Source organism: Mauremys reevesii, linkage group 3, assembly GCF_016161935.1.
Source record: "Mauremys reevesii isolate NIE-2019 linkage group 3, ASM1616193v1, whole genome shotgun sequence".
Taxonomy (NCBI): domain Eukaryota; kingdom Metazoa; phylum Chordata; order Testudines; family Geoemydidae; genus Mauremys; species Mauremys reevesii.
In genome coordinates this window covers 5,387,238-5,413,913 of record NC_052625.1, presented here as the reverse complement: position 1 = coordinate 5,413,913, position 26,676 = coordinate 5,387,238, and the positions used below count along the sequence as shown (strand labels likewise).

Sequence of the window (26,676 nt, the reverse complement as noted above, 5' to 3'; positions counted from 1 at the left end):
ACTCTTAGTTCTGACCAAGGAATAGGCAAGAGCCTAACATCCAAAGTGTGTAGAACTGATTCCTCCTTATTAGGGTGAGACTTAGAGGAAGAAAAAAAAAAGGCAAATTAATGGTCTGATTGATGTGGAAATCAGACACTACCTCAGGTAAAAATATGGGATCAGGTCTGAGAACTACCTTGTCTGTAGGAAAAGAAGTGAACGGTGGGCATCATTCACTCACTCACTCTCCTGGCTGATGTGATGGCAATAATGAAACTATCTTAATAGCTAAATGGCACAAAACACTCAGCCAAGGGTTCAAAGGGTGATTTCACCAACATGGCCAACATCATATTGAGATCCCAAGAAGAAATGGGATCCATAGAATCATAGAACTTAAGATCAGAAGGGACCATTATGATCATCTAGTCTGACCTCCTGCAAAATGCAGGCCACAAAAGCTGACCCACCCATTCCTGAAATAATTCTCTCCCTTGACTCAGCTGTTGAAGTCCCCAAATCCTGATTTAAAGACTTAAAGTAGCAGATAATCCTTCAGCAAGCGACCCCCTGCCCCATGCTGCGGAGGAAGGCGAAAAACCTCCAGGGCCACTGCCAATCTACCCTGGAGGAAAATTCCTTCCCGACCCCAAATATGGCGATCAGCTGAACCCCGAGCATGCGGGCAAGACTCTCCAGCCTGACACTCGGGAAAAAAACTTTCAATATCCCAACATTGACCCTCGGTACTAATTACCAGTGGCGGCACGTTATTGACCTATTGACTAAATCGCGTTATCCTATCAAACCATTCCCTCCATAAACTTATCAAGCTTAATCTTAAAGCCAGAGAGGTCCTTCGCCCCCACTGTTTCCCTCGGCAGGCTGTTCCAGAATTTCACTCCCCTGATGGTTAGAAACCTTCGTCTAATTTCAAGCCTAAACTTCCTGACTGCCACATTAGTGTCCACATTAGTACTGAACTGAAATAATTCCTCTCCCTCCCTGGTATTTATCCCTCTGATATATTTAAAGAGAACAATCATATCTCCTCTCAACCTTCTTTTGGTTAAGGAAAACAAACCGAGCTCCTCAAGTCTCCTTTCATACGACAGGCTTTCCATTCCTCGGATCATTCTAGTGGCCCTTCTTTGTACCCGTTCCAGTTTGAATTCATCCTTCTTAAACATGGGAGACCAAAACTGCACACAGTACTCCAAATGAGGTCTCACCAACGCCTTGCACCTCCTTATCTCTACTAGAAATACCTCGCCTAATGCATCCCAAGACCGCATTAGCTTTTTTAACGGCCACATCGCATTGCCGACTCATAGTCATCCTGCGATCAACCAGGACTCCGAGGTCCTTCTCCTCTTCCGTTACTTCCAACTGGTGCGTCCCCAGCTTATAACTAAAATTCCTGTTAGTCATCCCTAAATGCATAACCTTACACTTCTCACTGTTGAATTTCATCCTATTACTAATACTCCAGTTTACAAGGTCATCCAAATCTCCCTGGAGGATATCCCGATCCTTCTCCGAATTGGCAATACCTCCCAACTTCGTGTCATCTGCAAACTTTATCAGCCCACTCCTACTTTTGGTTCCGAGGTCAGTGATAAATAGATTGAATAAGATCGGACCCAAAACCGAACCTTGAGGAACTCCACTGGTAACCTCCCTCCAACCCGACAGATCACCTTTCAATACGACCCGCTGCAGTCTCCCCTTTAACCAGTTCCTTATCCACCTCTGGATTTTCATTTCAATCCTCATCTTTTCCAATTTAACCAGTAATTCTTCATGCGGTACCGTATCAAACGCCTTACTGAAATCAAGATATATTAGATCCACCGCATTTCCCTTGTCTAAAAAATCTGTTACTTTCTCAAAGAAGGAGATCAGGTTGGTTTGGCACAATCTACCTTTCGTAAAACCATGTTGTAATTTGTCCCAATTGCCATTGACCGCAAGGTCCGTAACTACTCTCTCCTTTAATATTTTTTCCATGACTTTGCATACTTCAGATGTTAAACTAACAGGCCTGTAGTTACCCGGGTCACTTTTTTTCTCCTTCTTGAAAATAGGAACTATATTAGCTAATCTCCAGTCACACGGTACAACCCCCGAGTTCAGAGATTCATTAAAACTTATCGCAAATGGACTTGCAATTTCACTCGCCAATTCCTTTAATATTCTAGGATGAAGATTATCCGGGCCGCCTGATTTATTACCGTTAAGCTGTTCAAGTTTGGCTTCTACCAAAGGTAGGTTTCTTTGCTGATCTCTCCCATCTTCCACTCCCTGTACGCTTTCTGTTTTTTCTTAATCACCCCTCTGAGACGCTTGCTCATCCAGCTCGGTCTAAAACTGCTACCTACGAGCCGTTTTCCCTTTCTCGGGATACAGGCCTCTGACAGCTCCTGCAACTTCAAACTGAAATAATCCCAGACGTCTTCCGCCTTAAGATCCCTAAATATGTTAGTCCAATCCACTTCCCTAACTAGTCGCCTTAATTTAGTAAAGTTAGCCCTTTTGAAATCCTAAACCTTAGTCTCAGATGCAATTGTGTTCATCCTTCCATTTATTTTGAACCGAATTAGCTCATGATCACTCGAGCCAGGTTGTCCCCTACAACCATTTCTTCAACAAGGTCCTCACTACTCACCAAAACCAAATCTAAAATGGCATCCCCCCTCGTCGGTTCTGTAACTACTTGATGAAGGAATTCATCAGCTATCACGTCTAGGAAAAGCTGAGCCCTATTATTATTATTACTAGCATTTGTTCCCCAATCTATATCCGGGAAGTTAAAATCTCCCATGATCATACAGTTCCTATTAGTATTTACCTCCTTAAAAACAAACCGAGCTCCTCAAGTCTCCTTTCATACGACAGGCTTTCCATTCCTCGGATCATTCTAGTGGCCCTTCTTTGTACCCGTTCCAGTTTGAATTCATCCTTCTTAAACATGGGAGACCAAAACTGCACACAGTACTCCAAATGAGGTCTCACCAACGCCTTGCACCTCCTTATCTCTACTAGAAATACCTCGCCTAATGCATCCCAAGACCGCATTAGCTTTTTTAACGGCCACATCGCATTGCCGACTCATAGTCATCCTGCGATCAACCAGGACTCCGAGGTCCTTCTCCTCTTCCGTTACTTCCAACTGGTGCGTCCCCAGCTTATAACTAAAATTCCTGTTAGTCATCCCTAAATGCATAACCTTACACTTCTCACTGTTGAATTTCATCCTATTACTAATACTCCAGTTTACAAGGTCATCCAAATCTCCCTGGAGGATATCCCGATCCTTCTCCGAATTGGCAATACCTCCCAACTTCGTGTCATCTGCAAACTTTATCAGCCCACTCCTACTTTTGGTTCCGAGGTCAGTGATAAATAGATTGAATAAGATTGGCCCCAAAACCGATTTCTGAGGAACTCCACTAGTAACCTCCTCCAACCCGACAGATCACCTTTCAATACGACCGCTGCAGTCTCCCCTTTAACCAGTTCCTTATCCACCTCTGGATTTTCATTTCAATCCTCATCTTTTCCAATTTAACCAGTAATTCTTCATGCGGTACCGTATCAAACGCCTTACTGAAATCAAGATATATTAGATCCACCGCATTTCCCTTGTCTAAAAAATCTGTTACTTTCTCAAAGAAGGAGATCAGGTTGGTTTGGCACAATCTACCTTCAGAAACCATGTTGTAATTTGTCCCAATTGCCATTGACCGCAAGGTCCGTAACTACTCTCTCCTTTAATATTTTTTCCATGACTTTGCATACTTCAGATGTTAAACTAACAGGCCTGTAGTTACCCGGGTCACTTTTTTTCTCCTTCTTGAAAATAGGAACTATATTAGCTAATCTCCAGTCACACGGTACAACCCCCGAGTTCAGAGATTCATTAAAACTTATCGCAAATGGACTTGCAATTTCACTCGCCAATTCCTTTAATATTCTAGGATGAAGATTATCCGGGCCGCCTGATTTATTACCGTTAAGCTGTTCAAGTTTGGCTTCTACCAAAGGTAGGTTTCTTTGCTGATCTCTCCCATCTTCCACTCCCTGTACGCTTTCTGTTTTTTCTTAATCACCCCTCTGAGACGCTTGCTCATCCAGCTCGGTCTAAAACTGCTACCTACGAGCCGTTTTCCCTTTCTCGGGATACAGGCCTCTGACAGCTCCTGCAACTTCAAACTGAAATAATCCCAGACGTCTTCCGCCTTAAGATCCCTAAATATGTTAGTCCAATCCACTTCCCTAACTAGTCGCCTTAATTTAGTAAAGTTAGCCCTTTTGAAATCCTAAACCTTAGTCTCAGATGCAATTGTGTTCATCCTTCCATTTATTTTGAACCGAATTAGCTCATGATCACTCGAGCCAGGTTGTCCCCTACAACCATTTCTTCAACAAGGTCCTCACTACTCACCAAAACCAAATCTAAAATGGCATCCCCCCTCGTCGGTTCTGTAACTACTTGATGAAGGAATTCATCAGCTATCACGTCTAGGAAAAGCTGAGCCCTATTATTATTATTACTAGCATTTGTTCCCCAATCTATATCCGGGAAGTTAAAATCTCCCATGATCATACAGTTCCTATTAGTATTTACCTCCTTAAAAACATTAAAGAGTTCTCTATCCATATCCAGGCTAGATCCCGGCGGTCTATAGCACACCTCAATCACTATCCCAGGGGAGGCTCTAGTAGTTTTCTTCCCTAATGTGACCATTGCCCAAACAGACTCCCTATTATCCATTCCATTACTAGTTATTTCATTACAGTTTACCTCATTATTGACATACAATGCTACTCCCCCACCTTTACCTTTGTTTTGGTCTTTCCTAAACAGCACATACCCTTCCATACCTGTACTCCAGTCATGACTACCGTTCCACCATGTTTCGGTTATTCCTACGATATCTGGTTTCAATTCTCGGACCAGGAGCTCCAATTCCTCCATTTTGTTACCTAGGCTTCTCGCATTGGTGAACAAACATCCTAATTTTTTCTGTTTGGCTTCTCTCACCTTTGTTACCCAATTTGGTAGGGACACAGTACCACCAGTATGACCTATTGGTCTAGTATCCATCCCCCCCCCCCCTTCCTTACGTCCAAACCCCTCCCTCTGGCTATATCCGTTCTTAATCTAACCAAGGGATACCCATTTGATAACCATTTCATAAATTAAACAATGAGCAAATAGTGATCTACCATCAGTTAAACAGAGGTATGTAGAGATGGCTGCCAAGTGAATCTTTAATGATGATGTGGATAACCCCTGATTTTCTAAGTACATGAGGTATTCCAGAACACAAGAAATGGAAGCAGATACAGGAGAATCAGATCACCCCTTCATCCAAGTCTGAAATCAGAACCACTTTAGATGGTAATAGTTCTGGTAGACTCTTTTTGTAATTTCATTAGTAGATCCTACACAGATGAAGAACATGACTGCTCAGCCACAGTCTGATCAGCCATGCCATCAGGTGAAGAGATTGTGGATCCAGACGAAAGATCCTACCATCCAGCTGGAACAGGAGACCTGGGGACATATGCATGACGACTCCATGAAGACAGCTGAAGGAGATCAGTGGTTTAATCGCTGACATGGCTAAGCAAAGGCAATGAGCATCATCCTTGATTTATCATGAGCCTCTTGATAAATCAAGGGATGCATACATCAAGCCCTTTCCCCAGTGCAAAAGGAAAGCATCCAACAAGGACTGACTGTCCCTGCCTTCCCTGGAACAGAAGAGGCAACACTTCCTGTTGACCCTCATTGTGAACAGGTCCACCTCGGTCGACCCCAGTCAGCTAATTTAGTCTAAACCAACTGATCCCTTAGGGACCATTCATGCATCCAAGAGCTGTCTCTGTTGAGATGGTCCATGACTATATTGTTTTCCCCTGCTAGATGCAAATTGGTGACAAATACACCAATCCCATAAATGTATGGCCTCTGTGCACAGAAGAATGGAATGGGCACCCCCTTGCTTGTTGATGTATTACAATCACTAATGTATTGTCTGTCACTACCTGTACAACTCTCTCTTGCAGGTGGGAGAAAGGAATGACCTAAGAGCCAGGTGAACAGCTCTTAATTCCAAAACACTGATATGCAGGGATCGCTCCTGAGAGGAGCGGTGCTCTCAAACTGTCAAATGATTCAGCTGCACTCTCCAACCCATGACTGACACATCTGAACTCACTGTCCAGGATGGACCCAGATAATTGAACCGTACATCCCTGAGCACATCCATTCTGACTGACCACAAGTCTAGGGAGACTATGATATTCTGCGGCATGGTGATCAATTCCCGAAGGCTGTCCAAACTTGGCCTATAAACCTGAGACAACCAGTGTTGTAAAGGTGTCATTCTTAGATGGGCAGAGTCACTTATGTAGTGGCTGCCCTAAAACCCAGGAAAAGTTTTACTTTCTGGGTGGGACATCGCTGGATCTGTAACAGGTACTGGGTCATTTTAATAAATCTGTTTTGTGGCACAAAAGCTCTGCCATCCACAGAGTCCAGTATGGCACCTATAAAAGGGATCCTACGAGAAAAGCAGAGGATTGACTTTGGGCAGTTGAGAAAGAGCCTGAGGTCTGAAAAGAGATTGGTTGTGAAGGCGATATTATTTAGCAGATCTTCCTGCAAGGAAGCCTTCAGTAACCATGATCTAAATAGGGGTAAACAAAAATACCCTGATTTCTCAGATGAGCCACTACCACAGTGCTGTGGAAAGACCAAATTGGAGCAACCTGTACTGAAAGTGGCATCCGGTCCCCACGAATCAAAGTTACTTGTAATGAGTTTGCCAAATTGAAATATGAAAGTAGGCATCCTTTAGAGATCAAGAGTCACACACCAATCCATGACTGACAGCAAAGGGATTATGGTGGCCAGAGTCAACATGCAGAACCAAAGCTTCCAAATATATTTGTTTAAATACCTTGAATCCAGCAATTCATCGTCTTAGTCCGCCCCCCCCCCCCGCCTCAAAAGGAAGATCCTCCAGCTTAATTCTAGTGTCCATAGGTAGGGAGGAGGAACAGAGCCATGCATGCCTCCTGATAGTCGCAGCAGACACCAAAATTCTGGCAGCACAATCCAAAGCATCAAACAAGGCTTCTTTTGTTATCAGGCATGTCATCTTTTCCCACAGGTAGAATTGTTAACCGGCAATGACTGCCTAATAATTCACCACCCTAATCCCGAGGGACAATGAAAACATTTTTCTCCTCAACAAATCAACCCTTTTCCCTTCTTTATCAGCCAGGGTGAATGTGATAGTTCAGATCTAGTCACCGGTTACTGGTAGCAGCCACTCCGATTGAGTTAGGAACAGTGTGGGAATGAAAGTAGGAAAACCCTTGAAGGTATCTGATACAACTTGTCAGCTTTCTTAGAAACAAGTTGGCAAGAAGCAGGTGTTGTCCATATGGACTTAGCTGGCTGTAGCAAACCATCCAAAATGGGTAGGGATCTTGTACTCCTTGAAGTTTATTATTAATTATTATTATTATTATTAAAGGCGCTACCTCCTCATCTTGTTCCTCAAATAGGGTTTTAGGTATCACTGTCAGTAATGTTGACAGATCTGTAGGAGTTAAATCAGAAGATCTCTAGACTGACAAATCTTTAACAGACAAAACATTACCATTTAAATCTCTTGGAGGGTAATTAAAAGGCTCCCAAAGTGGCCCCCAGTAAGGCCACAGGCCCCATGATTGCCAGGTTCCCCACCAACTAGGGTACAGGAATATGCCTGCCAGAGGACAACTATAGGGTGGCACAAAGAGAACTACAGATCTTTATATTCTTCCTTTATCTTCCTCCTGGTAAGGATCCAGGTCCAGATCTGATATAGAATGCAATGGTGGTAACAGTGGATTCAAGAGATCCAGTTCTTTGCAGAGACCCTGCAGGGTCTTAGGAGGAGGGAGGAAAATATGAGCCAGAGGAAGACCCACAGCATCTTCTGGCCTCCTCTGATTAATAGGGAATGAGTAAGAAGACCTTGGAACTGGGGAACCCGTTTCCCCCAATCGGAACTGAAGTAGCAACTAGAGCCGGCAGGTGAACTGGGCTATCACGGTGACAGAGCTCTCCGGAAACGAGGACGTAGCCAGGACTGACCCAGGAGCCAACATCAGATCTGAAGATAGACACAGATCTATATCCCATACTACCAAAGGCGGAGCAGATCTCTGCTTCTGAACCATAGCAATCTTATCAGAATCGGGCAGATCTGACAGTTCTGAGGCACAGGAACCAGCACTGCTAACACCAGCTGTTTTGTCTCTATGCCTCTTTTTCTTAGCACCACAATCAAAGGCTCTGGTAGCCCAGAATCTGACACACTAAGCTATTCCATTTTCCTGGATCAAGACGTGGAAGTCATAACCAGCCCCATTCCTGCAGCCACAAGGGTTCTGTCGGGATTGGATAGCTAGGCGGCACAAGGTATGGGCACCCCTCTTTAGGAACCAGGGCAGTGGGATCTGACCACATGACTTTCGGTTTGGGCATCTGTAGCCTCAGAGGCTTGACTGAGGGAGCTACAGTAACTGAGTCCCACCCCAGCAGAGGCTGCGATTTCTTGGAATCCATCAGTTGCTTGATGCTGCTGGTAGCCGCAGGGGCTGAGACTAGTCCTTAGGGCATGTTTTCACTAGCAACGTTAAAGCACTGGCTAGGAATAGCCACGAAAGGAATAGCTACCACTGCTGGTGCACTGTTTACACTGGAACTTCACAGCCTGGAAACTTGCAGCACTCAGGGGAGCGTTTTTTCACACCCCTGAGTGAGAAGGTGGCAGCGGAGTAAAGTGCCAGTGTAGACAAGCTCTTAGACCTGTGATCCAAGTCCAGAGGCTCTAACCTCAAGAATAAACAAAACCCTGGTGATAATCAAGGTTGAACAGACAGTGAGTATTGTGGTCCAAACAATATCAAACAAAACAACTATTTCAGCTGAAAACAGGCTGGGGTTGACTTTATCACCAGGTGATAACCCTGGTGCCAATGAATTTCAGGATGTGTCTAGAACCAACACTGATTAGAAATGGTACATAGGAGTCTGTGATACACATTGTGAAGAGCAAATTCAGGATCTCAGTTGCTTGGGACAGGTAACATGAAAAAAACCAACATCTTTTTGTTTTTCCCTGGAAAATACACTATTTGGTAGAGGTAGGGCTTTTGGTAGATCCTTGCATTAGAACAGCCCTTTTAGTCCTCATCATCAGCTGGGGAGAAGTAAAATGGGTGGGAAGGAAAGAATGCAAAGTGGTCTTGACTCAGAATAGCCTCCATATCTGAAACCTTGTGATAAAATTAAATTTAGGACACATCTGACCCACATCACTTCCCCTTCTCTTCCGCTGCTCTCAGCAGTTTGAAATCAGAGATGAAAAATGAATGCGTTTGGAGAAAAATATTAAATAGGCTAACAGTGATCAGATTAGTGAATCATCTGCATAGTCCAATCCTGAACATTTAGCTGAAGGGGTCTTCCAATCTATGTAATTATCTGAGGTCAATCACATCACAGCTTCCATCTAAACCACTTTAAAAAACTGCGCAAGTTATTAAGAGAATGGATATAAATAATCAAAGTTAACTTAGCACACTTTGCTCCTGGCAGATAGGAAATGGCTCACAAAGTGTCTGAACTGCTAAATGAGGTGAAAAACACAACCTAATTCAAAGTTAAGATTGAAACGCTTGTGTTATTAGTAAAAAGAACAGGAGTACTTGTGGCACCTTAGAGACTAACAAATTTATTTCAGCATAAGCTTTCGTGAGCTACAGCTCGCTTCTTCGGATGCATAGAATGGAACACACAGACAGGAGATATTTATACATACAGAGAACATGAAAAGGTGGAAGTATGCATACCAACAGAAAGAGTCTAATCAATTGAGATGAGCTATCATCAGCAGAAGGAAAAAACTTTTTTTCAAACCTTTTTTTCCTTCTGCTGATAGCTCATCTCAATTGATTAGACTCTTCCTGTTGGTATGCATACTTCCACCTTTTCATGTTCTCTGTATGTATACATACCTCCTGTCTGTGTGTTCCATTCTATGCATCCGAAGAAGCGAGCTGTAGCTCACGAAAGCTTATGCTGAAATAAATTTGTTAGTCTCTAAGGTGCCACAAGTACTCCTGTTCTTTTTGTGGATACAGATTAACACGGCTGCTACTCTGAAATGTGTTATTAGTGCTTCTTGTGCCTATGTATTACTGGGTCCCAAGATAAACGTGTTACTTTACATATTAACATTAGGGAGGTGAACTCACAATCAGATGGACAACCACCCATGTTTGTATTCCTGAGAATCCATTCTTCACTCTCCTCTCCAACATAGTTGTAAGAAATATACACAGCCTTTACTATGAAAAACAAATGACATTTTCTTCCACTCCAACCTCGATTCTTAGTTATACTGCTGTGAATTCCAAACTGGCTATTGACATCTTGTTTGTAATTTCACAGTAAAGTAATATGTAATATTTTAAGAAATCCCACAGTGTGAAATAATATTACTTTTTCAAAAAACACACAGATCTATTTAATGCTTAGTGCTTTGCTGCATCTATATGGTAATCCATTATAGCACACTTGAAATAGAAATTAGGTATTACTACTGATCAACACATCAGGGTATCTGTCAGTTCTTTTAACTGATTATCCATAGCTCTTTTTCTTCTGGTCTTACTGCATGACTAGGAATAATGTGAAGTTTCAACCTTAGTTTATACAGGATGCTCCTTTTTGAAACAAACACTTTTGTTTTAAACTCAGTTTTCATTTTGTATGTGTAAAAAGAATCCTACATCTCAGATTATTAGGGTGAATGCATCATTTTTTAGCAGATTCACAGTCTCGATTAATAATGCAGTTTCTGGGGGGGGAAATAGGAAGATATAATGCTTCTATTTTCCCAACTTTATTTAGCAATATAGGGTTGGAATCCTGCACCCAGTAATGCCCACTACCCAGTGCTTTCAAGGGTAAAAATAACTCCATAACATAGCTATCCATATGGAAAGGGAGAAAATTCCTTCCTGACCCCAGTAGCTTTCCAGCTTACACCTTTAAGCAAGAGAAATGATCCTCATAATTGTCTTAACTTATACAGCTATAACTGCAGGTGGACTGAAACACACTGTGCTGAGTGCCTTACTAAAAAAAGCCAGGAAGTGAGTGTATTCTTGTTGACTGGACAGGGAAAGAAAAGGTGTATGCCAGTGAAATGGAGATGGTGTCAGTCATGTCACTTCATGGGGTTACATATCCAGAAAGCAGCAAATGTTTGATGCAAACTCTCACATAACAGGGAAGTCCTATTATTCAGCTGGTGAATGGATATGCCCTGAGCCAACAGAGAGATCCAGGGTAGCTCTTCTATTTGGCTATGTGTGAATACTGCAATTTTGCTGGTACCTGTAAGCAAAGATTTGTACCTTTAGTATTAAAGGATTCCAATGGTAAGGCCCATAGCAAATTAGGATGTAAGCTATTATTCAGAGACTTAGGAGCTTGGTTGAAGCAGTGGGAGGCCACTGAAGTTAGGATGTCAGCAGCAGCTCAATCTAGACTGCAGGATACTCTCTTAATTACATCACAGGCAAACATTTATAAGTACTTGAGGCCAAGTGGAATGTGTGCCCAACCATGCAACCTACTCCTTCATGCTCCAAAGAAGCACCTTAAAATAAATATTTTAGAAGTGGAACATAAGCAGCATACTGCAAATTTTACAACAGAAAGCTATCAGAATATTTTAAGGACACACTAGGGCAGGTATGTCTGAATGAATCACAGTCATAGTAGACAGAGCCTTAGAAGGTACAGAACGCCCTTTCCCATGTGTAAGAGAGAATCAACACTCATGAACTATGGAATTCCCTTCAAAGACTGGAGATAGAGCAAGGAAAGAAAGGGTGTGATGGTAAACAATTCCATTATTAAAAATAAAAACTGCTTAACTTGCGAGGACCAACAACGGACTAAAGACCTACCAACCTGGCAAACTTTCACATTCCATATGCCAGAGGAAGCTCTCTTATGCATATATAGTAAAAGCAGAAAGCAGAGTTCCAGAGGCTCCCAGACTAAGATATGGCTGAACAAGACGACATAGAAGACTGGAAGTCTTGCTCTGGCCCTATTTTTATGGGAATAAAAATAAATGGTTTGTCAATGCTACAGTTGACTATTTAGGTTTTTGTTTTAAACAGCTTGACTCAATATTGCTAACATATTATAGTATGTATGAAGTAGTACTGCATTGAGATTTTTACATATGGTGAGACTATGTAACGTTCATGACAGTCTCGCCATAGTCCATAGATGGCTGAAAATTGTATAATTTTAAAATATATTTATGCTAGTTGTGTGGCACTGAAAGGAACACACATTCTCTTGAAGTGTGTTGGTCTTGGGTTTATTGGGCTCACCTTAAATATACAGTCTCAATGAGTATTTGCCTGACAGACTGACACTTCTCAGGTGTATCCGGGGTTGTGAGACACCTCACAATCACCTGTCCTTAGTGTGAGGAAGTCTCCACTGGACCTGCTGTGGATCAGTGCCCTGAAACCACCAGCCTCAGGCAACACAAGCACTACCTTTCAGGCCTTGCTCTCTCTGCAGCAAGAGGCACACACCCATAGGTGCTGACTCCATGGGTGCTCGGGCCCTGGAGCACCCATGGAAAAAAATTAGTGGGTGCTGAGCACCCACCAGCAGCCAGCTCCCCCTTTCCCCTCCCAGCACCTCCCGCCCACCAGCGACCCCACCAATCAACTCCTTTCCCTCCCTTCTAGCACCTCCTGCCTGCCACGATCAGCTGTTTTGCAGCGTGCAGGAGGTGCTGGAAGGGAGGTGGAGGAACAGGGATGGGGCACGCTCGGGGGAAGAGTGGAGCAGGATGGGAAGAGGAGGGGCAGGAAGAGGTGGGGAGGAGGTGGGGTTTGGGAAAACGGGTGGAGTGGGAAGAGGGGGGCGGGGCTGGGGCAGGGGTTTGAGCACCCACTGGGCCTAGAGCGGGCCAGCACCTATGCATACACATCCTAACAGCATCCCTCTGGAGCACTCATCCCTTGTTCTGATGAACACAGTCAGAACTCTCAGACTCAGTATTTCCAAAGGAACAGTACACACCAGCTTATAAAATTCACCTTAGGATCACTCTACTCAACAACTAGATAGATGTTTTATCTAAGAACAGAGATTCAAGTGATACTGGAAACAAATGGTTACATATAAAACAAAATTATAACACTCTCTAGAGCTTAAACTTAATCCGCAGGCATTCCCCTATCTCCTACAAGATAGCTTACCCCAAAATACCTTTTCCCAGGATTTTTAACCAGTTTGGCTAAGACCTCCTTCTTATAAGATCAAGTACACTGGTTGCCTGTCCTCAGAGGATGGAACCCTGGCAGTTCATCTGCACTCCAGATATAATTTCAAAAGGTCATTATCTTACTTCTAAACAGGATAACCCGTTTTTATTTTTCCCTCCAGCCCCTGCAAACTCCTGATTAGCATTTAGCTCAGACTGTAAATGGGCATCCATTGTGAACCATATAATACTTAATTTGGACATGACCCACTACAGTGAGGTAAGCATCATTTCCACTCTGCCTGCAAGGGGCATATGCATCGCCTTTCATAGACTCATAGACTTTAAGGTCAGAAGGGACCATTATGATCATCTAGTCCGACCCCCTGCATAACGCAGGCCACAGAATCTCACCCACCCACTCCTGTAACAAACCCCTAACCTATGTCTGAGTTACTGAAGTCCTCAAATTGTGGTTTGAAGACCTCAAGTGGCAGAGAATCCTCCAGCAAGCGACCCATGCCCCATGCTGCAGAGGAAGGCAAAAAACCTCCAGGGCCTCTGCCAATCTGCTGTGGAGGAAAATTCCTTCCCAACCCCAAATATGGCGATCAGTTAAACCCTGAGCATGTGGGCAAGACTCACCAGCCAGCACCCAGGAAAGAATTCTCTGTAGCAACTCAGATCCCACCCCATCTAACATCCCATCACAGACCACTGGGCATACTTACCCCTGCTGATAATCAAAGATCAATTGCCAAATTAATTGCCAAAATTAGGCTATCCCATCATACCATCCCCTCCATAAACTTATCAAGCTTAGTCTTAAAGCCAGATATGTCTTTCCATGACACCTGCCTTAACTCACAGTGCTAGAGAACATAATTTTTAGTATAAATATATAACTACATATTTTCCGTATACACATCTCACAATGATTATGATAACCAGTGTGACACAGGCTTTCATTAGAGACCTTACTGCCATTCTTTGGCAGAGTAGAAGGTAGAGGCCAGACCCAGGGGATCTCTGTAAACTTTATGTACACCTATGCCCTCTGCCTGGGTCACACAGAAATCTTAACATTTGTTGCTGTATATTATTTACACTACGTTTTCCGAAGAAGGATGTGGATGATCCATGTTCAATTAAGCTCCTACTATGACTGTATGCACAACCTGAGTACGTGCACACACAAGTGAATTTGTGCACAACTGCACACATAAATTTAGGACATAAAAGTGTATACACCAATTCCATTCAGATTCTTAAACCATGCCCATCATAACGGCATGTGTGCACCATACATATGTATCCTTCCCTTTCTGAAAATATGGGCCTTTAAATTTTTATATCTAGAGATACTCCTAAAGACCAATCATTAGTTCTAGACTGAAACAAGCAGTAGCACATAGTATGAGTTTGTGTAAGTTCAAATATTTTTATTCATTATGATCGTTGAAAAGGAAAAATATATACCCTCGTGGGAAAACCAGTGTAAAACCTAGACCTTTCTGCAATATAAAATTCTTATTTTAACTTTTGTCTTCCTGAAAGAGTTTGCACTTATGAAAGTTAGGAAACTATGCTTTTGTGTTTAAAAACAAGTAACTGCAGGGATTTGGAAGAAAACAATCTCCAAGCTATGCCACATACAGCACAGTACAATTGTCTATTTACACTATGGAGGTGGAAGGGGATTTTCTTTTCTTTGTCTGAAGCATTAGACACTGGCTGTTGTCCGAGGCAAGATATCAGAGGTTCCTAAGTATGAATGGCTATAAGAGAAATCAAGCTCTCTCAAAATCCAGTTCTCTCAATTACCTACTCTGGCAGTGAATTCCACAGATTACTGTATGTTATGTAAGGTTACATTTATGTAAATATAGTGCTCATAAAAGGTGCATCATGACCGAGTTCAGCCTTAACGAGTAATGCCTTCTGTAGTCACGGAAAGTTACAGCAAAGACAGTGGTAGTACAAGCTTCCCGAAAATATTCTGTTACTTTGACAGGGAGTGACCATCGCTAAGGAAGAGAGGGAAATTCAGGCTTCACATTTATCCAGCCTTTGACCTCCACGGTCTGACTGAATAAGGGTGCTAAATATTTCAATTGTGATGGTAATTGATACAGAACCACTGGGAACTGGACTGAGGCCAAAATCATTTTACAGAATATTCCAGAGAGCTAAGTTTTAAACCTTACATTTTTTGTTTGGTCATAACATGTCTGATGTTCCTCCCTTCTGATTGTTTCATATCCATTACTATATTGGTTTTAATTAGATATTAGGTATATAAACACTGATGTTGATGTGCAGACAAGTATTCCAAATTAAAGCAGAAGCAGACTTCTCTGTTTGGAACTAAAAAGGTTTTATGCTTTAAAACAATTTGTGGAGAAGGGAGTTACTTTCTTTTGTTTTAAACAAACACTAGGTGTCACTCTAAAACAGTTGCAAATACCATCAAAATATGCTGGAAAAAAGTAAAAAAATTATGTAAATCTCCTTCCTAAATATGTTTATTGATTCTTAAACTCAGTTAACCCTCAGCACCTGTACTGAGGATGTTTTAATCCTAACTAATTAACTATTTACCTAATTATAAGAAAATATTGGGAAAACCTTGGCTCCTGCTGAAATAGGATTACATATGGTAAACTAAACAACCAATTAATTTCATCTCCTATGGCTTGAGATATGAATGTTTAATTGATTGGCATTTACACTGTTTTCTCTGTCCTATATTCACATTGAGGTATCCTTTGGTCTATGAGTTAAGAGCTCCGTCCAAAGGACCATTCTCCTTTGTGCGTTACATTACTAACAGCGTAACAGAGATAATGAGTGATAAACTTACTAGAAAAATGGGTTGTCATCTTATTTCAACAGATAAACATTATAGAGCAGGTCACTCCTAGTTTTATGGAAATATCTTATCCATGGATTTCCTCTTCCTTATGCTGTTGATAACTATATAATACATATTCCTGAATGGTAAACATCTCAGTAAGTCTTATCCACCAACATCCTTTGACTTCTATTAGCTTTCAACGTTTTTGGTTCTCTTTCAAGCCTTTAAAGCCTTGTTTCAATAAAGTACATAAGCTCATGTTTAAAATTAAGTAAATGTAAGGCTTTTAATGCATTTTATCCAGCAAAACACAACCATGAGATTTAAACACATGCATAAGCAATTTGCTGAATCAGGGCCTAATGCTGTTATGTTCATAAAAGTTACTGTGCAATATTTTTCCATTTTACACAGTATTTTTGTCCTAAGTGTTTTCAAGGTTTTTTTTTTAGTATTAGTCACCCATACAGTGCCTTGCATTTTTTAAATTAACGTAGAAACAGTAAATACTAACATACCCTAGCTGGGTGGGTATTAGCTCTGTTTCTTGAGTGGAAAAATAGACACAATTACTTTTCCAAGACCATAGAGTAAGCTAACATAGACCTGAGATTAAAACTCAGGGAGCAACTGCCTTCTGATGCCTTGTTTAGCCCACAATGCCTTCGTCTTACTCTTTTGGGTAGGGGAGGGAAATATTTTTCTGCTGTTGCCATTGAAGAGCTAAAACAGCTATACAATAGCTAACATGACTCTGTTCTGCCTCATGTATAAACTTAATGGCTAAACTCCTACTTTAGATTCTTTTATTAGTGTTAACATAAATAGCAGATTCAGATTACAGGTTGAAAATGAAGTGTTGTAAATTAGGAAAAAACAACAAACAAGTCAAAAGATATGAGACTGAAAATTCCAGATTGCCCAAACTCCCATTTCATTTTTTTTTTCAGGTTACAGACACACATTAAGATGACCAAGTGTTTTTTTAATTGTTTATACTCCTAGTTTATTGGCAATTAAAATATAGATGCATGTAAGACAAAAGATGGAGTGTTTCACTGATCCTTGCTCTGTAAGAAGGAAGATCTGTATGCAGGAGTTGAGAACAACCTTAATTAAATTTCATTTTAAATTTTATATTGAAGAGTCTTCTTTTCTTCCTTGTTCTAGAAAATAATCCCCATTTCTAATGCCATTTTGAGTATAAAGTCAGCACTGGAGAAGCAGTTCCCAGCTGAAGACAATAATTCACTTCTGGACTAACATCAAAGAAAGAGAAATTGTAGTCTCAAAATTGCTTTTTTAGCAACACTAATAAAACTAAAACAGGGAAATCAATTACAGCTGCTATATGATCAGCATTTTTAAAAATCAGGCCACCTCTTTAGGTAGCTACAAATGCATTTAGAAACCTAATTTTAGACAGCCATTGCTATCTGGGACTTCAGGGACAGATTAGGATTATACTGTGTGATATGGTTTCTGGAATACATTAAGAGCACTTTCATTTTCTGTTCATACAGTTGAGATTCATCCACTCCAGTAACGACGTTTCCTCCCATCCAAATGCACTTAACCAGCTGCTCTAATCAAATTAAAATTATCCCTGAAATAATCTTCTCCATCTCTCTGAGACGCAGCAGCTAGGTCAACAGAAGAATTCTTCTGTCAACCTAGTTGTGTCTACACCAGGGTGTTATAGGTAGACCAAACTATGGCTCTCAGGGTGTGAAATTTCTCAAAGTCCCAAGCAACATACCTTGGTTGATTTAATTTTTAAGTCTAGACTGGGCCTACATCACTTACAAGCCTATATCTCATTGAAAGTCAATGGGACTTAGAAACTTTCTAAATTTTATCCTTAATTCATTACAGCAGATACATTATTATATGATTCTGAATATTGCTAAAAAGGAATTATCGACACATTCAGACCCTAGCCTCAAAGCTCTTCTTCATCTTTCACTGCTGCCTGCAAAGCTGAATCCTGACCCTACTTCTTTGTCTTCAAGCACTCTGCAATCTGCCACTGTCAGTCCTCTAAATTCTCCTCAGAATCATTTCCTTGTATTTTAGTTCTGTCTTCTCAGTCCCAGAGAATGAAGCACCTTTTCTCCTTTTAGGTTTCACAGACTGAAAATCTTGCTGTGACAGGTAAAATGAGTTTACAGGGAAAATCCCATTTACATTTGTGTTCTCTTTGCCTTAATTCTTCGGTTGCTTTCCTGACTCAAAGTTTCAGTGAAGTCTTTGAAGACTTTGATTTTATGCCCTCAGAAAAAAAAAGTTATTTTTTCTCTTACATTTCCTGAGAGTCGCAGGAGTCTCTCATCTGATAGTAGTGCATCTTAATAATTACATCTCCTGGACAACTTCCAATTTTTGCAGTGAGGGAGAAACTGGTCTTGGAGCTCCATCAATAGCTACTTCTGCTTTAAATTCAGTGCATCTTAAAACTTTGCACCAGCAGAGGAGGTTTCCTTTATTCAAAAATTTTGAGAAACTCTTTATTCTCATATTATTTCTAAACTAAGTCAAGTCATTTCTTGCAGTCTCTTTTTGAGCTACTTGACTAAGGAGTGAAGATTCAGGACTGCATCAGTAGCTTCTCCAACTCCAGGTTCCACAGTGTGCTCACCCTCTAACCTAGTTGGACAATTTTAAATATTTTTCAGGGCTGGGAGTTTAGTCTGAATACTGTTTGGATAGCTTTAGTTCCAAGGGAAATAACTGCATATCAGTTTAACTGCTGGAAGTCTGTGCTTGTTTTTCCATTTTTAACTTTCACTCAAAACTGCAGATCTTCAGAGGGTGGCAAGCTACCACCATGTTAAATACATAAGAAGTGGAGGGACCATATTTTAGGGAATGGGAACTGGGGAGGTTGTTAATGGAAGCAGATTCTGTAGCCGCTAACTCAAAGTTCAAGTTCAAACTGTCATCCTCAGTGGGTCCACCTGACAGGCTCAGGATCTACAACTGTTAAGATTTAGGCCTGGTCTACACTTAAAAGTTAGGTTGACATAACTACGGCACTCCCAGGTTTGAAAATATTCACACCCCTGAGCACCATAATTATGCCAACCTAATCCCTGGGATAGACATGAGTAGGCCAACAGAAAACCACCTTCCATTCCCACAGGAGGCATCTACACTATGTTGCTACAGTGGCACAGCTGCACTGCTGTAGCTGAGCCATTGTACTGCCCACATTAACAAACATGGGCCTGAATTACCAACAGGATTTCTGAATAAGGTATCTATAGATAATCATAGTTCCATCAAAAAATAAATCCAGGCAGGTCAATCAGCTGGTAGACGTTCCACTTCTGACCAAGAAGATTGATTTGAGGATGTATTTTAATTCCAGAACCAGTAGGATCATCCCAACTTCTCCTGTGACGCAACCTACATTCAAATGAAGTTATGGGCTTCTTATGATTTTGTAAAGAATTCACCATGTCCATCGGAGTACTTTACACTGGTATATTTAGCCTCTTTTCGCTTCCTTGAAGTGAATACGTAGTGCGTATGTTGTTTCTCCACCCGAAGTCCAAGAAAAAGGTGATCTTAGTAGAGTTATTTGAGAGTGTTTTTAATCCGTGCTAGCTGCAGGATCTTATCCATATCCGAGGAATTGAGAAGAACAATAATTCACCTCTCAAAGCTATTGTTTCACACTGTTTACACTCTGTCATTAAAACTGACTTTTTGCATGCCAAAGTAATTTTCACCCAAACAAAGCCTCAAAACTTCTTCCTCCCTCATTGGTCTCCATAGATCTTGATAGCCTTAACACAATCTTCTGTTACGTGTTTGTACAGTTCCTTGCATAATGGGGTTCTGGGCCATGACTGGAGCTCCTAAATGCAACTGTGATATGAACAATAAATATATCGTAGACCAGACATCCTTATCAAAATTCACACACCAGAATTTCCTCTTTCCTCCCTCACCAACAGTTGAGAGGCACTTTCAAATGAATATCAAGCATCCCATTTCCCCCCTTCCTTCAGCAATGTAGTTCCCCTGGCATGATTTTTCCTCACTTGCCTTCACTCTCTTAAGCTGTGTTCACAAAAAGATGTATTGCATGATAAGTTAAAATACAAATTGCCTTGTTTACCCCAGGGACAATCCCAGCATGCTAGTTTTTCATTCTGGTCATAATTGCAACTATTTTAAAAAAATATTTTAGTTAAAAGAAAAAATCTCATCCCTGTGTGAATTCCAAATGATATCTGTTTCCTTCAGTTAAGAAGATATATACATTTTTAAAAACTTTTAAACTTGTTAGCACTGCAGAATCAATATAAACTACTGGCAAGTGTACTCTCTTCTTTGGTGGTTTGCACATAGTCATTAAAACTGTTAGCTAATTTCCAAATACAGAGTGTCTATTTCAGAAGGTGATGTGCAAGACTGATAGATACATGCTGGCTTTTACACCTCAGCTTGAGTTTGCATGGCTGTTCGAAAACCATCTCTTTTTTCTGTGAAGTGCAAAAATTAGATCCAGTTGTTACTGATGCTTTGTCTGCACTGGAGAACTGAACCGTTTGTAATTAGTCATTTTCTGCACGGAGACACAAACAATTCAGTGCATCCACATTAGGCATGCTGATCAGTTATCTTTCTCCCAGGCACCCACACTGGCATTGCCTTAAACTGCTTCATTTCAAATGCCTTAGGAGTACTTATCTTCACCACAGAGGGGTGTCAGGATCCAGTTATTTGTTAGATCTTTCTCTAGGCACCTTCCCCAGGCCCTGTGAGGGATAGAAATGGGGAATGGGAGAGGAATGGACAGCACAGCTAAGCTGTCTTGGACCTCTCCCCAGCCCTACTTCTCTAAGGGAAATGACATACCTCTGCCAATGCCCCCACCAGCCAATGAACCACAGTTGGTTTGCCAGCTAAGGACCAAAATAGGGGGGCACTAGTGAAGAAAAAGGGACATATCTAAGCAATAGAAAATGCAGTGTGGTGGCCAATAATCATTACTCAGGGGAAGCCCTCATCTTTTTCTGCTACACTACTCTCAGCGGGTACATCAGAATTGTTTCACCAACTGAGGACATGAGCAGGGGGGAACTTGTACAGGCTGAGGGCATTTCTGGAGAGGAAATGGGGAAGATGATGTGGGGGGCAGAGAGGAGACTCTTCGGTAGTGAACCAAAGGTGGTTTGCCAACTTGCAGCTACGGAGAGATAGCTCCTCTATCCACACTGACACAAACAATTGAGGCAGGAACAACAAAGTCAGTTGTTTGTTAACCCCCAGAAACAGTGTGTGAGTAATGTTCCTTAGAATTGTATCACTTGTATGTGGATGTTTTACACCTTTCAATTGAGTAAAGAGGAACAAATATTACTGAGCATGGTAAGTTTTTCTACCATATAGAAGGCCAGAGACACAATGTGGAATTCCAAATACTGTGATGGTGGGAGCTTTAGAAATGTGTAGCAATATTTTTTGTTTTCAAACACAAACTTAAGAGTAAGACTGCACACAGATTTGTGTTGAAAAATTCCACTAGCTAGGCTGAAGGGCACCTTTAGCTCAAGTGTATGTTTTAACTTGCCTTTTTGCTTTTCATTTTCCTCCCGCTGTGAAATCGTCTTTCACATGGTACTTCACTGAAGTTCTAAGAGCGTGTCACTGTAACACTGGATATCATGAGCTATGAAGAATCTCAGGGTATCTGAAATCCTAGAATGATGCACTCAGAGAACTTTAGTGAAGCAGGAACTGAAAGGTGGATTTTGGAGGGAAAAGGAGAAAGAAATTTTAAAATGCAAGATAAATCTTATTCTGCTGCTGAATACTTTCCTAAAGCCTAGAGGAGACATTCAGCAGTCAAGTCTGTGCTCCCCATAATTTTCATTTCAGCTTGCATTTCATCAATATGGGCAGAAAAACATTTGTTGGTGGTTCAACAAGATAGAAAAGTACACAGGAAACATGATTAAAATTGAAGGGATAACTTTAATCTCTAATTATAAATCATACCTTTCTACCAGCAAGCAAACCCTCAACCCCTTAATGTGCTGAAGCATTCTTATTCACACTTTGAAAAATGAGAAGTTTTGATTGGCAGGTTAAGTTTAATTTTTCTCCTGGTCTGATGTAGCTATCGCAACATAAAGGGTGTTCAGTGCTTTGAACAAGCATAGATGAAAAGAGTACGTAGGGAATTCTTAACTGCAGAAAGTTAAAGGATTTATAATATCTTTAGAAATAATGCATCACTTTTACACCATAAATGTCATCTCATTCAAGGCACTGGCAGAGGCAACACTATTAGACACAGTACCCCCAACAATACAAATTAACATACAGAAAATTTATCTACAAATTGTGTGTTTCATATTTCTACAATATTTATGGTCTAAAATAATTTAAATGTGATTTTTAGTTATATTTTTCATTAGCATTCATCAGAAAGCCTAAAAGGCTGAAGTCAAGAGATTTAAAAAAATCCTTTATTCTGATTGGAAGAAACTGACTACTACAATATATAATAGTGATTAAAGGCCAGAGGAGTCTAGAACTAGGCTCCATATAATGTTGCAAGATGAAATAGCTTTTATTTTCATTTTGAATTTCTTAGGTCTAGATATTACTCAAGCTCATGGTATTCATGTATCATAGTACAGAGTTTATTTCTGAATATTTATTTAAAAAAAGAAGTATTAGTAAATACAGGGCCTGAATCTCTAATGAATTGCAACTTATATAGTCACTGACACTTGTGCAAAATGGGAATAAAACACTACCACCATTTTGATTTGTGCGTATTAAATTTACTCTGCACAGGTGTAAATGACTACGCAAGGAATGAAGCAGTGATGAATAAGTTTTGTAGGTCTCATTGTGGAGTGAACAGTGTAATAAGATAACTTACTTCAAAAAGAAACAGAATGGAGTCCAGCTCCTCCCTTTGTGATTTATTCCCTGCAATACAGAAAACAGTACTTCATAACAAAATAACATGATTTGTTGTTCTGTAATCACAGGAAAACATAAAAAGGAACAGAATTTTTTTTTATTTAAGTGAACTGAAAGACTTTGAGCCAGTACAGAAAGGTATATCCCCATATTGCAGTATATTTAGCAGTTAACAATATATAACACCTAAGGCCCCAATCCTGCAAACTTGTATCTTCATGCTTAACTTAAAGCACATGCACAGTTCCACCGAAGAACCTTCATGTTAACTGAAGTCAAAGGAACTATTCATGTGATTAAAATTGAGCACATGCTTATTTACAGGATTGGGGAATTATTCCGCAACTAAATATATAAACATTTGGTGTATATACAATGCTTAATTTTTGTGCCAGGCATAATCTAGATTAAATTCATCATTAAAGTCTTTAAATAGCTTTCAGTTAATAAAAAGAGTGTATTTAAACATATATATTTTGAAAATGTGTTTTTTAAAATCATCCATCTCCATCCTTTCCTTCCCTGATAAGGCCTTGTCTACACACAAGTTGTACTAACTTAAATTGTTTTTTTTAAATGGATTTAGTTAAATCAGTGCAAATTCAAAACCTATGTGAACACACTTATCAGTTTAAAACCAGTTATATTGGATTAGCTGGTGCTTGTACATTTACCAACGCAAACTAAACAGATTTAAGTCAACTTAAAACTGGCTCATGAGTGTCCACACAGGATTTTTCACAGATTTAACTAAATTGCTTTAAAAACCTCACCTTTAGTTGACATGGTGCAACTTTATAACATAGGTGTAGTTTGCACACAAACAGTAGCAAATTGCCATTTCCACATGCACCGTAGAATTTGAAAAACTGCTCATCAATTTTCTGAATGTTCCAATTGCACTTCAGGTGTTCAGGGTCCTGCTGAACCTCCTGCACAGTATGCATACAATACACACACAGAGCTAGAGCTCCCAGCAAGACAAGTAAAAACAATCAAAATATCCTTTGGCCTATAGAAAGACCCACTGTGATGGGAGCCAGGAGACCATAAAGCCTAGTTTCACCTCTTCTACCAACTAGTGTTAATAATTCTGTTAATTTCACACCCCCTGTTGGGCAAGGACTCATATTCCCTTGTTAGGAAGCAGACAAATATCACCTGAGAGCTGGAGAACTCCTGTTCAAATCCCTTCTCCTCATTAGAGGGAGAAATTGAACCAAGGTCTCCTACATCTCAGGTAAGTACCTTAAAACATTGGGTTAAAGGTTATAAGGGAGGCCATTGCTGCCTCTGGCTCCTCCTCCTCCATCGCAGTCCCCAGTCATTTTCCATGGAATTAGGTGCTGAAGCCATCTTACTCCAGGAGAGTGTTCACGGCTGTGGATCTCAAGCAGAGATAGGAATCTCCCTGCAGCCTGGACTTCAGCACTGAACTCTGTTGGAGGGGCTTACGACACCTTCCTCGTTTGCATCTCCCACTAGGTAGCTTAGGCAGTTCCCCACCTAGCAGGCTGGCATTTTTGGATGCCATTCTTAGGGGCCTATCTCCTCCTAATCATTGTAAGGGAGCCTAGGTGCCCAATTCAGGCTTTGGGGATCCCATTTCTGTTCAGTGATTTTCTAGGCATCTAAAAGTTAGGAATTGCAACACTTAAGTCTCTTTGTGGATCTGAGCTGAAAAGTTACGGGGGTTCTGAAAACTCCTCATCAGCAATCTGTCATACCATTCTGAGTTCGGTGTCATATGAAGCGTATTTTAGAAATAATGTTAGGGCATATTGCAAATATCTTTCTTCATTCTTTACAGGTCTTATTTTCCACCTTTAATTCATAGTTTCAATACAGTTTCATAAAACCCTCGGATTTGTAGGTATGGGTAAAATTGTTCATTGCTAAGTGGGAAGTCAAACACATAATGGTCAATGGATTTTAAATTAGTATTTAAGCCAGATAATATCCCCATACCTACAAGTGTTTTTAAATGCTTTGTTCTAGGTCAGGGGTAGGCAAACTACGGCCCACAGGCCAGATCCAGTCCATCAGGGCTTTGGATCTGACCCATGGGATTGCCACCCCCATGGCGCCGTGGGACTAAGGCAGACTCCCTGCCTGCCCTGGCCCCGCACTGCTCCTGGAAGCGGCTGGCACCACATCCCTGCGGTCCCTGGGGGAGGAGGGGCACAGAGGGCTCTGCATGCTGCCCTCACCTGGGGGTGCCTCCCCCAAAGCTCCCATTGGCCATGGTTCCCAGTTCCCAGCCAAGGAGAGCTGCGGGGGAAGGTACCCGCAGACAAGGGCAGAACACAGAGTCCTCTGCCCACCCCCTCCCCCAGGGGCCGCAGGGACGTGGTGCTGTCCGCTTCCGGGAGCATTGTGGGGCCAGGGCAGACAGGGAGCCTGTCTTAGACCCGCTGCGCGCCGCTGCCACCCCGGAGCCACTCAAGGTAAGCGAGGCCAGGCCAGAGCCTGCACCCAAAACCCCTCTTGCACTCTGCACCCCAACCCCCTGCCCTGAGCCCCCTGCTGCACCCCTCCTGCACCCCAGCCCCATGCCACACCCCACACTCCTCCTGCACCCCAACCCCCTGCCCTACCGCACCCCTCCTGCACCCGAACCCCCAACCCCTTGCCCTGAGCCCCCTCCCAGACCCCAACCCCCTGCCGAGCCCCCTCGTAAACCCTGCACCCCTCCCGCACCCCAACCCCCTGCCCTGAGCCCCCTCGTACACCCTGCACCCCTCCTGCACCCCAACCCCCTGCCCCAGCCCTAAATTCATGGCCCTGCATGCAATTTCCCCACCCAGAGGTGGGCCTCGGGCCAAAAAGTCTGCCCACCTCTATTCTCGGTAATGGTTTTTGCATGTACCTATAACAGCTTCTAATGATCATTCTAAGCAGCTTTCCTTTGTTTAAGATTTATAAATCCAAATTCTTAGAAAAAAAATCAGAAGTTGAAGGGAATACTCATAAGTTGCTTTCACAAGTTACTTCTTCTGGCTTGAGTTTACAAAATGAAGCTTAAGTACCTGAAAACTTAAAATGTAACAGTACTGATGCTAAGGGTACATAAAATATTATAATGTATGGAACTATGAAAGCATTATGAATACAGCAGGGTATGGAAGACATACCAATTAGAGTGTGTGTTTATTGGAATGCTTTTAAAACCGATTAAGAACACCTGAGGGTTTATGAAAAAACCTGGCAAAACTGTAGGACAGGACAGATTACCTTTTTGTTTCAAGCTATTTTCCAGTGTTATGAAATTTTCATAGAAGATAAAGTAAATCTGAGAATAGTTGATCTCAAAAAATTGCTTCAGGTCACTTCCATCCACAATATCTGAAAAATTAAGAAAAAGTACAAGGTAAGACACTAACTTACAAACAGCAGAAGTATGAAGCATGTATTTTCCCCATACAAAAATAAAAAGTTATCATGAAAAATCTACTATTAATGTAGCAATAACAGAACTGTCACATTATTTTCTATAAAATATTT

At 41.4% G+C, this 26,676-nt stretch overlaps 1 protein-coding gene across 7 annotated transcripts in view; it reads right to left on the bottom strand.

Annotated features, from left to right (window-relative positions):
• RALGAPA2 (Ral GTPase activating protein catalytic subunit alpha 2) overlaps positions 1 to 26,676 on the bottom strand; it is a 288,164-nt gene that overhangs the window by 242,712 nt on the left and 18,776 nt on the right. For 6 of the 7 annotated variants that reach the window (XM_039528550.1, XM_039528554.1, XM_039528553.1 and 3 more), the window contains 2 exons: positions 26,407 to 26,517; positions 23,129 to 23,178 (listed from right to left, as the gene is read on the bottom strand). In XM_039528550.1, the coding sequence (XP_039384484.1) occupies positions 23,129 to 23,178; positions 26,407 to 26,517 (161 nt within the window). Of the gene's footprint in view, positions 1 to 23,128; positions 23,179 to 26,406; positions 26,518 to 26,676 lie in introns of those variants that run through there. The other variant, XM_039528556.1, reaches the window with a different exon arrangement.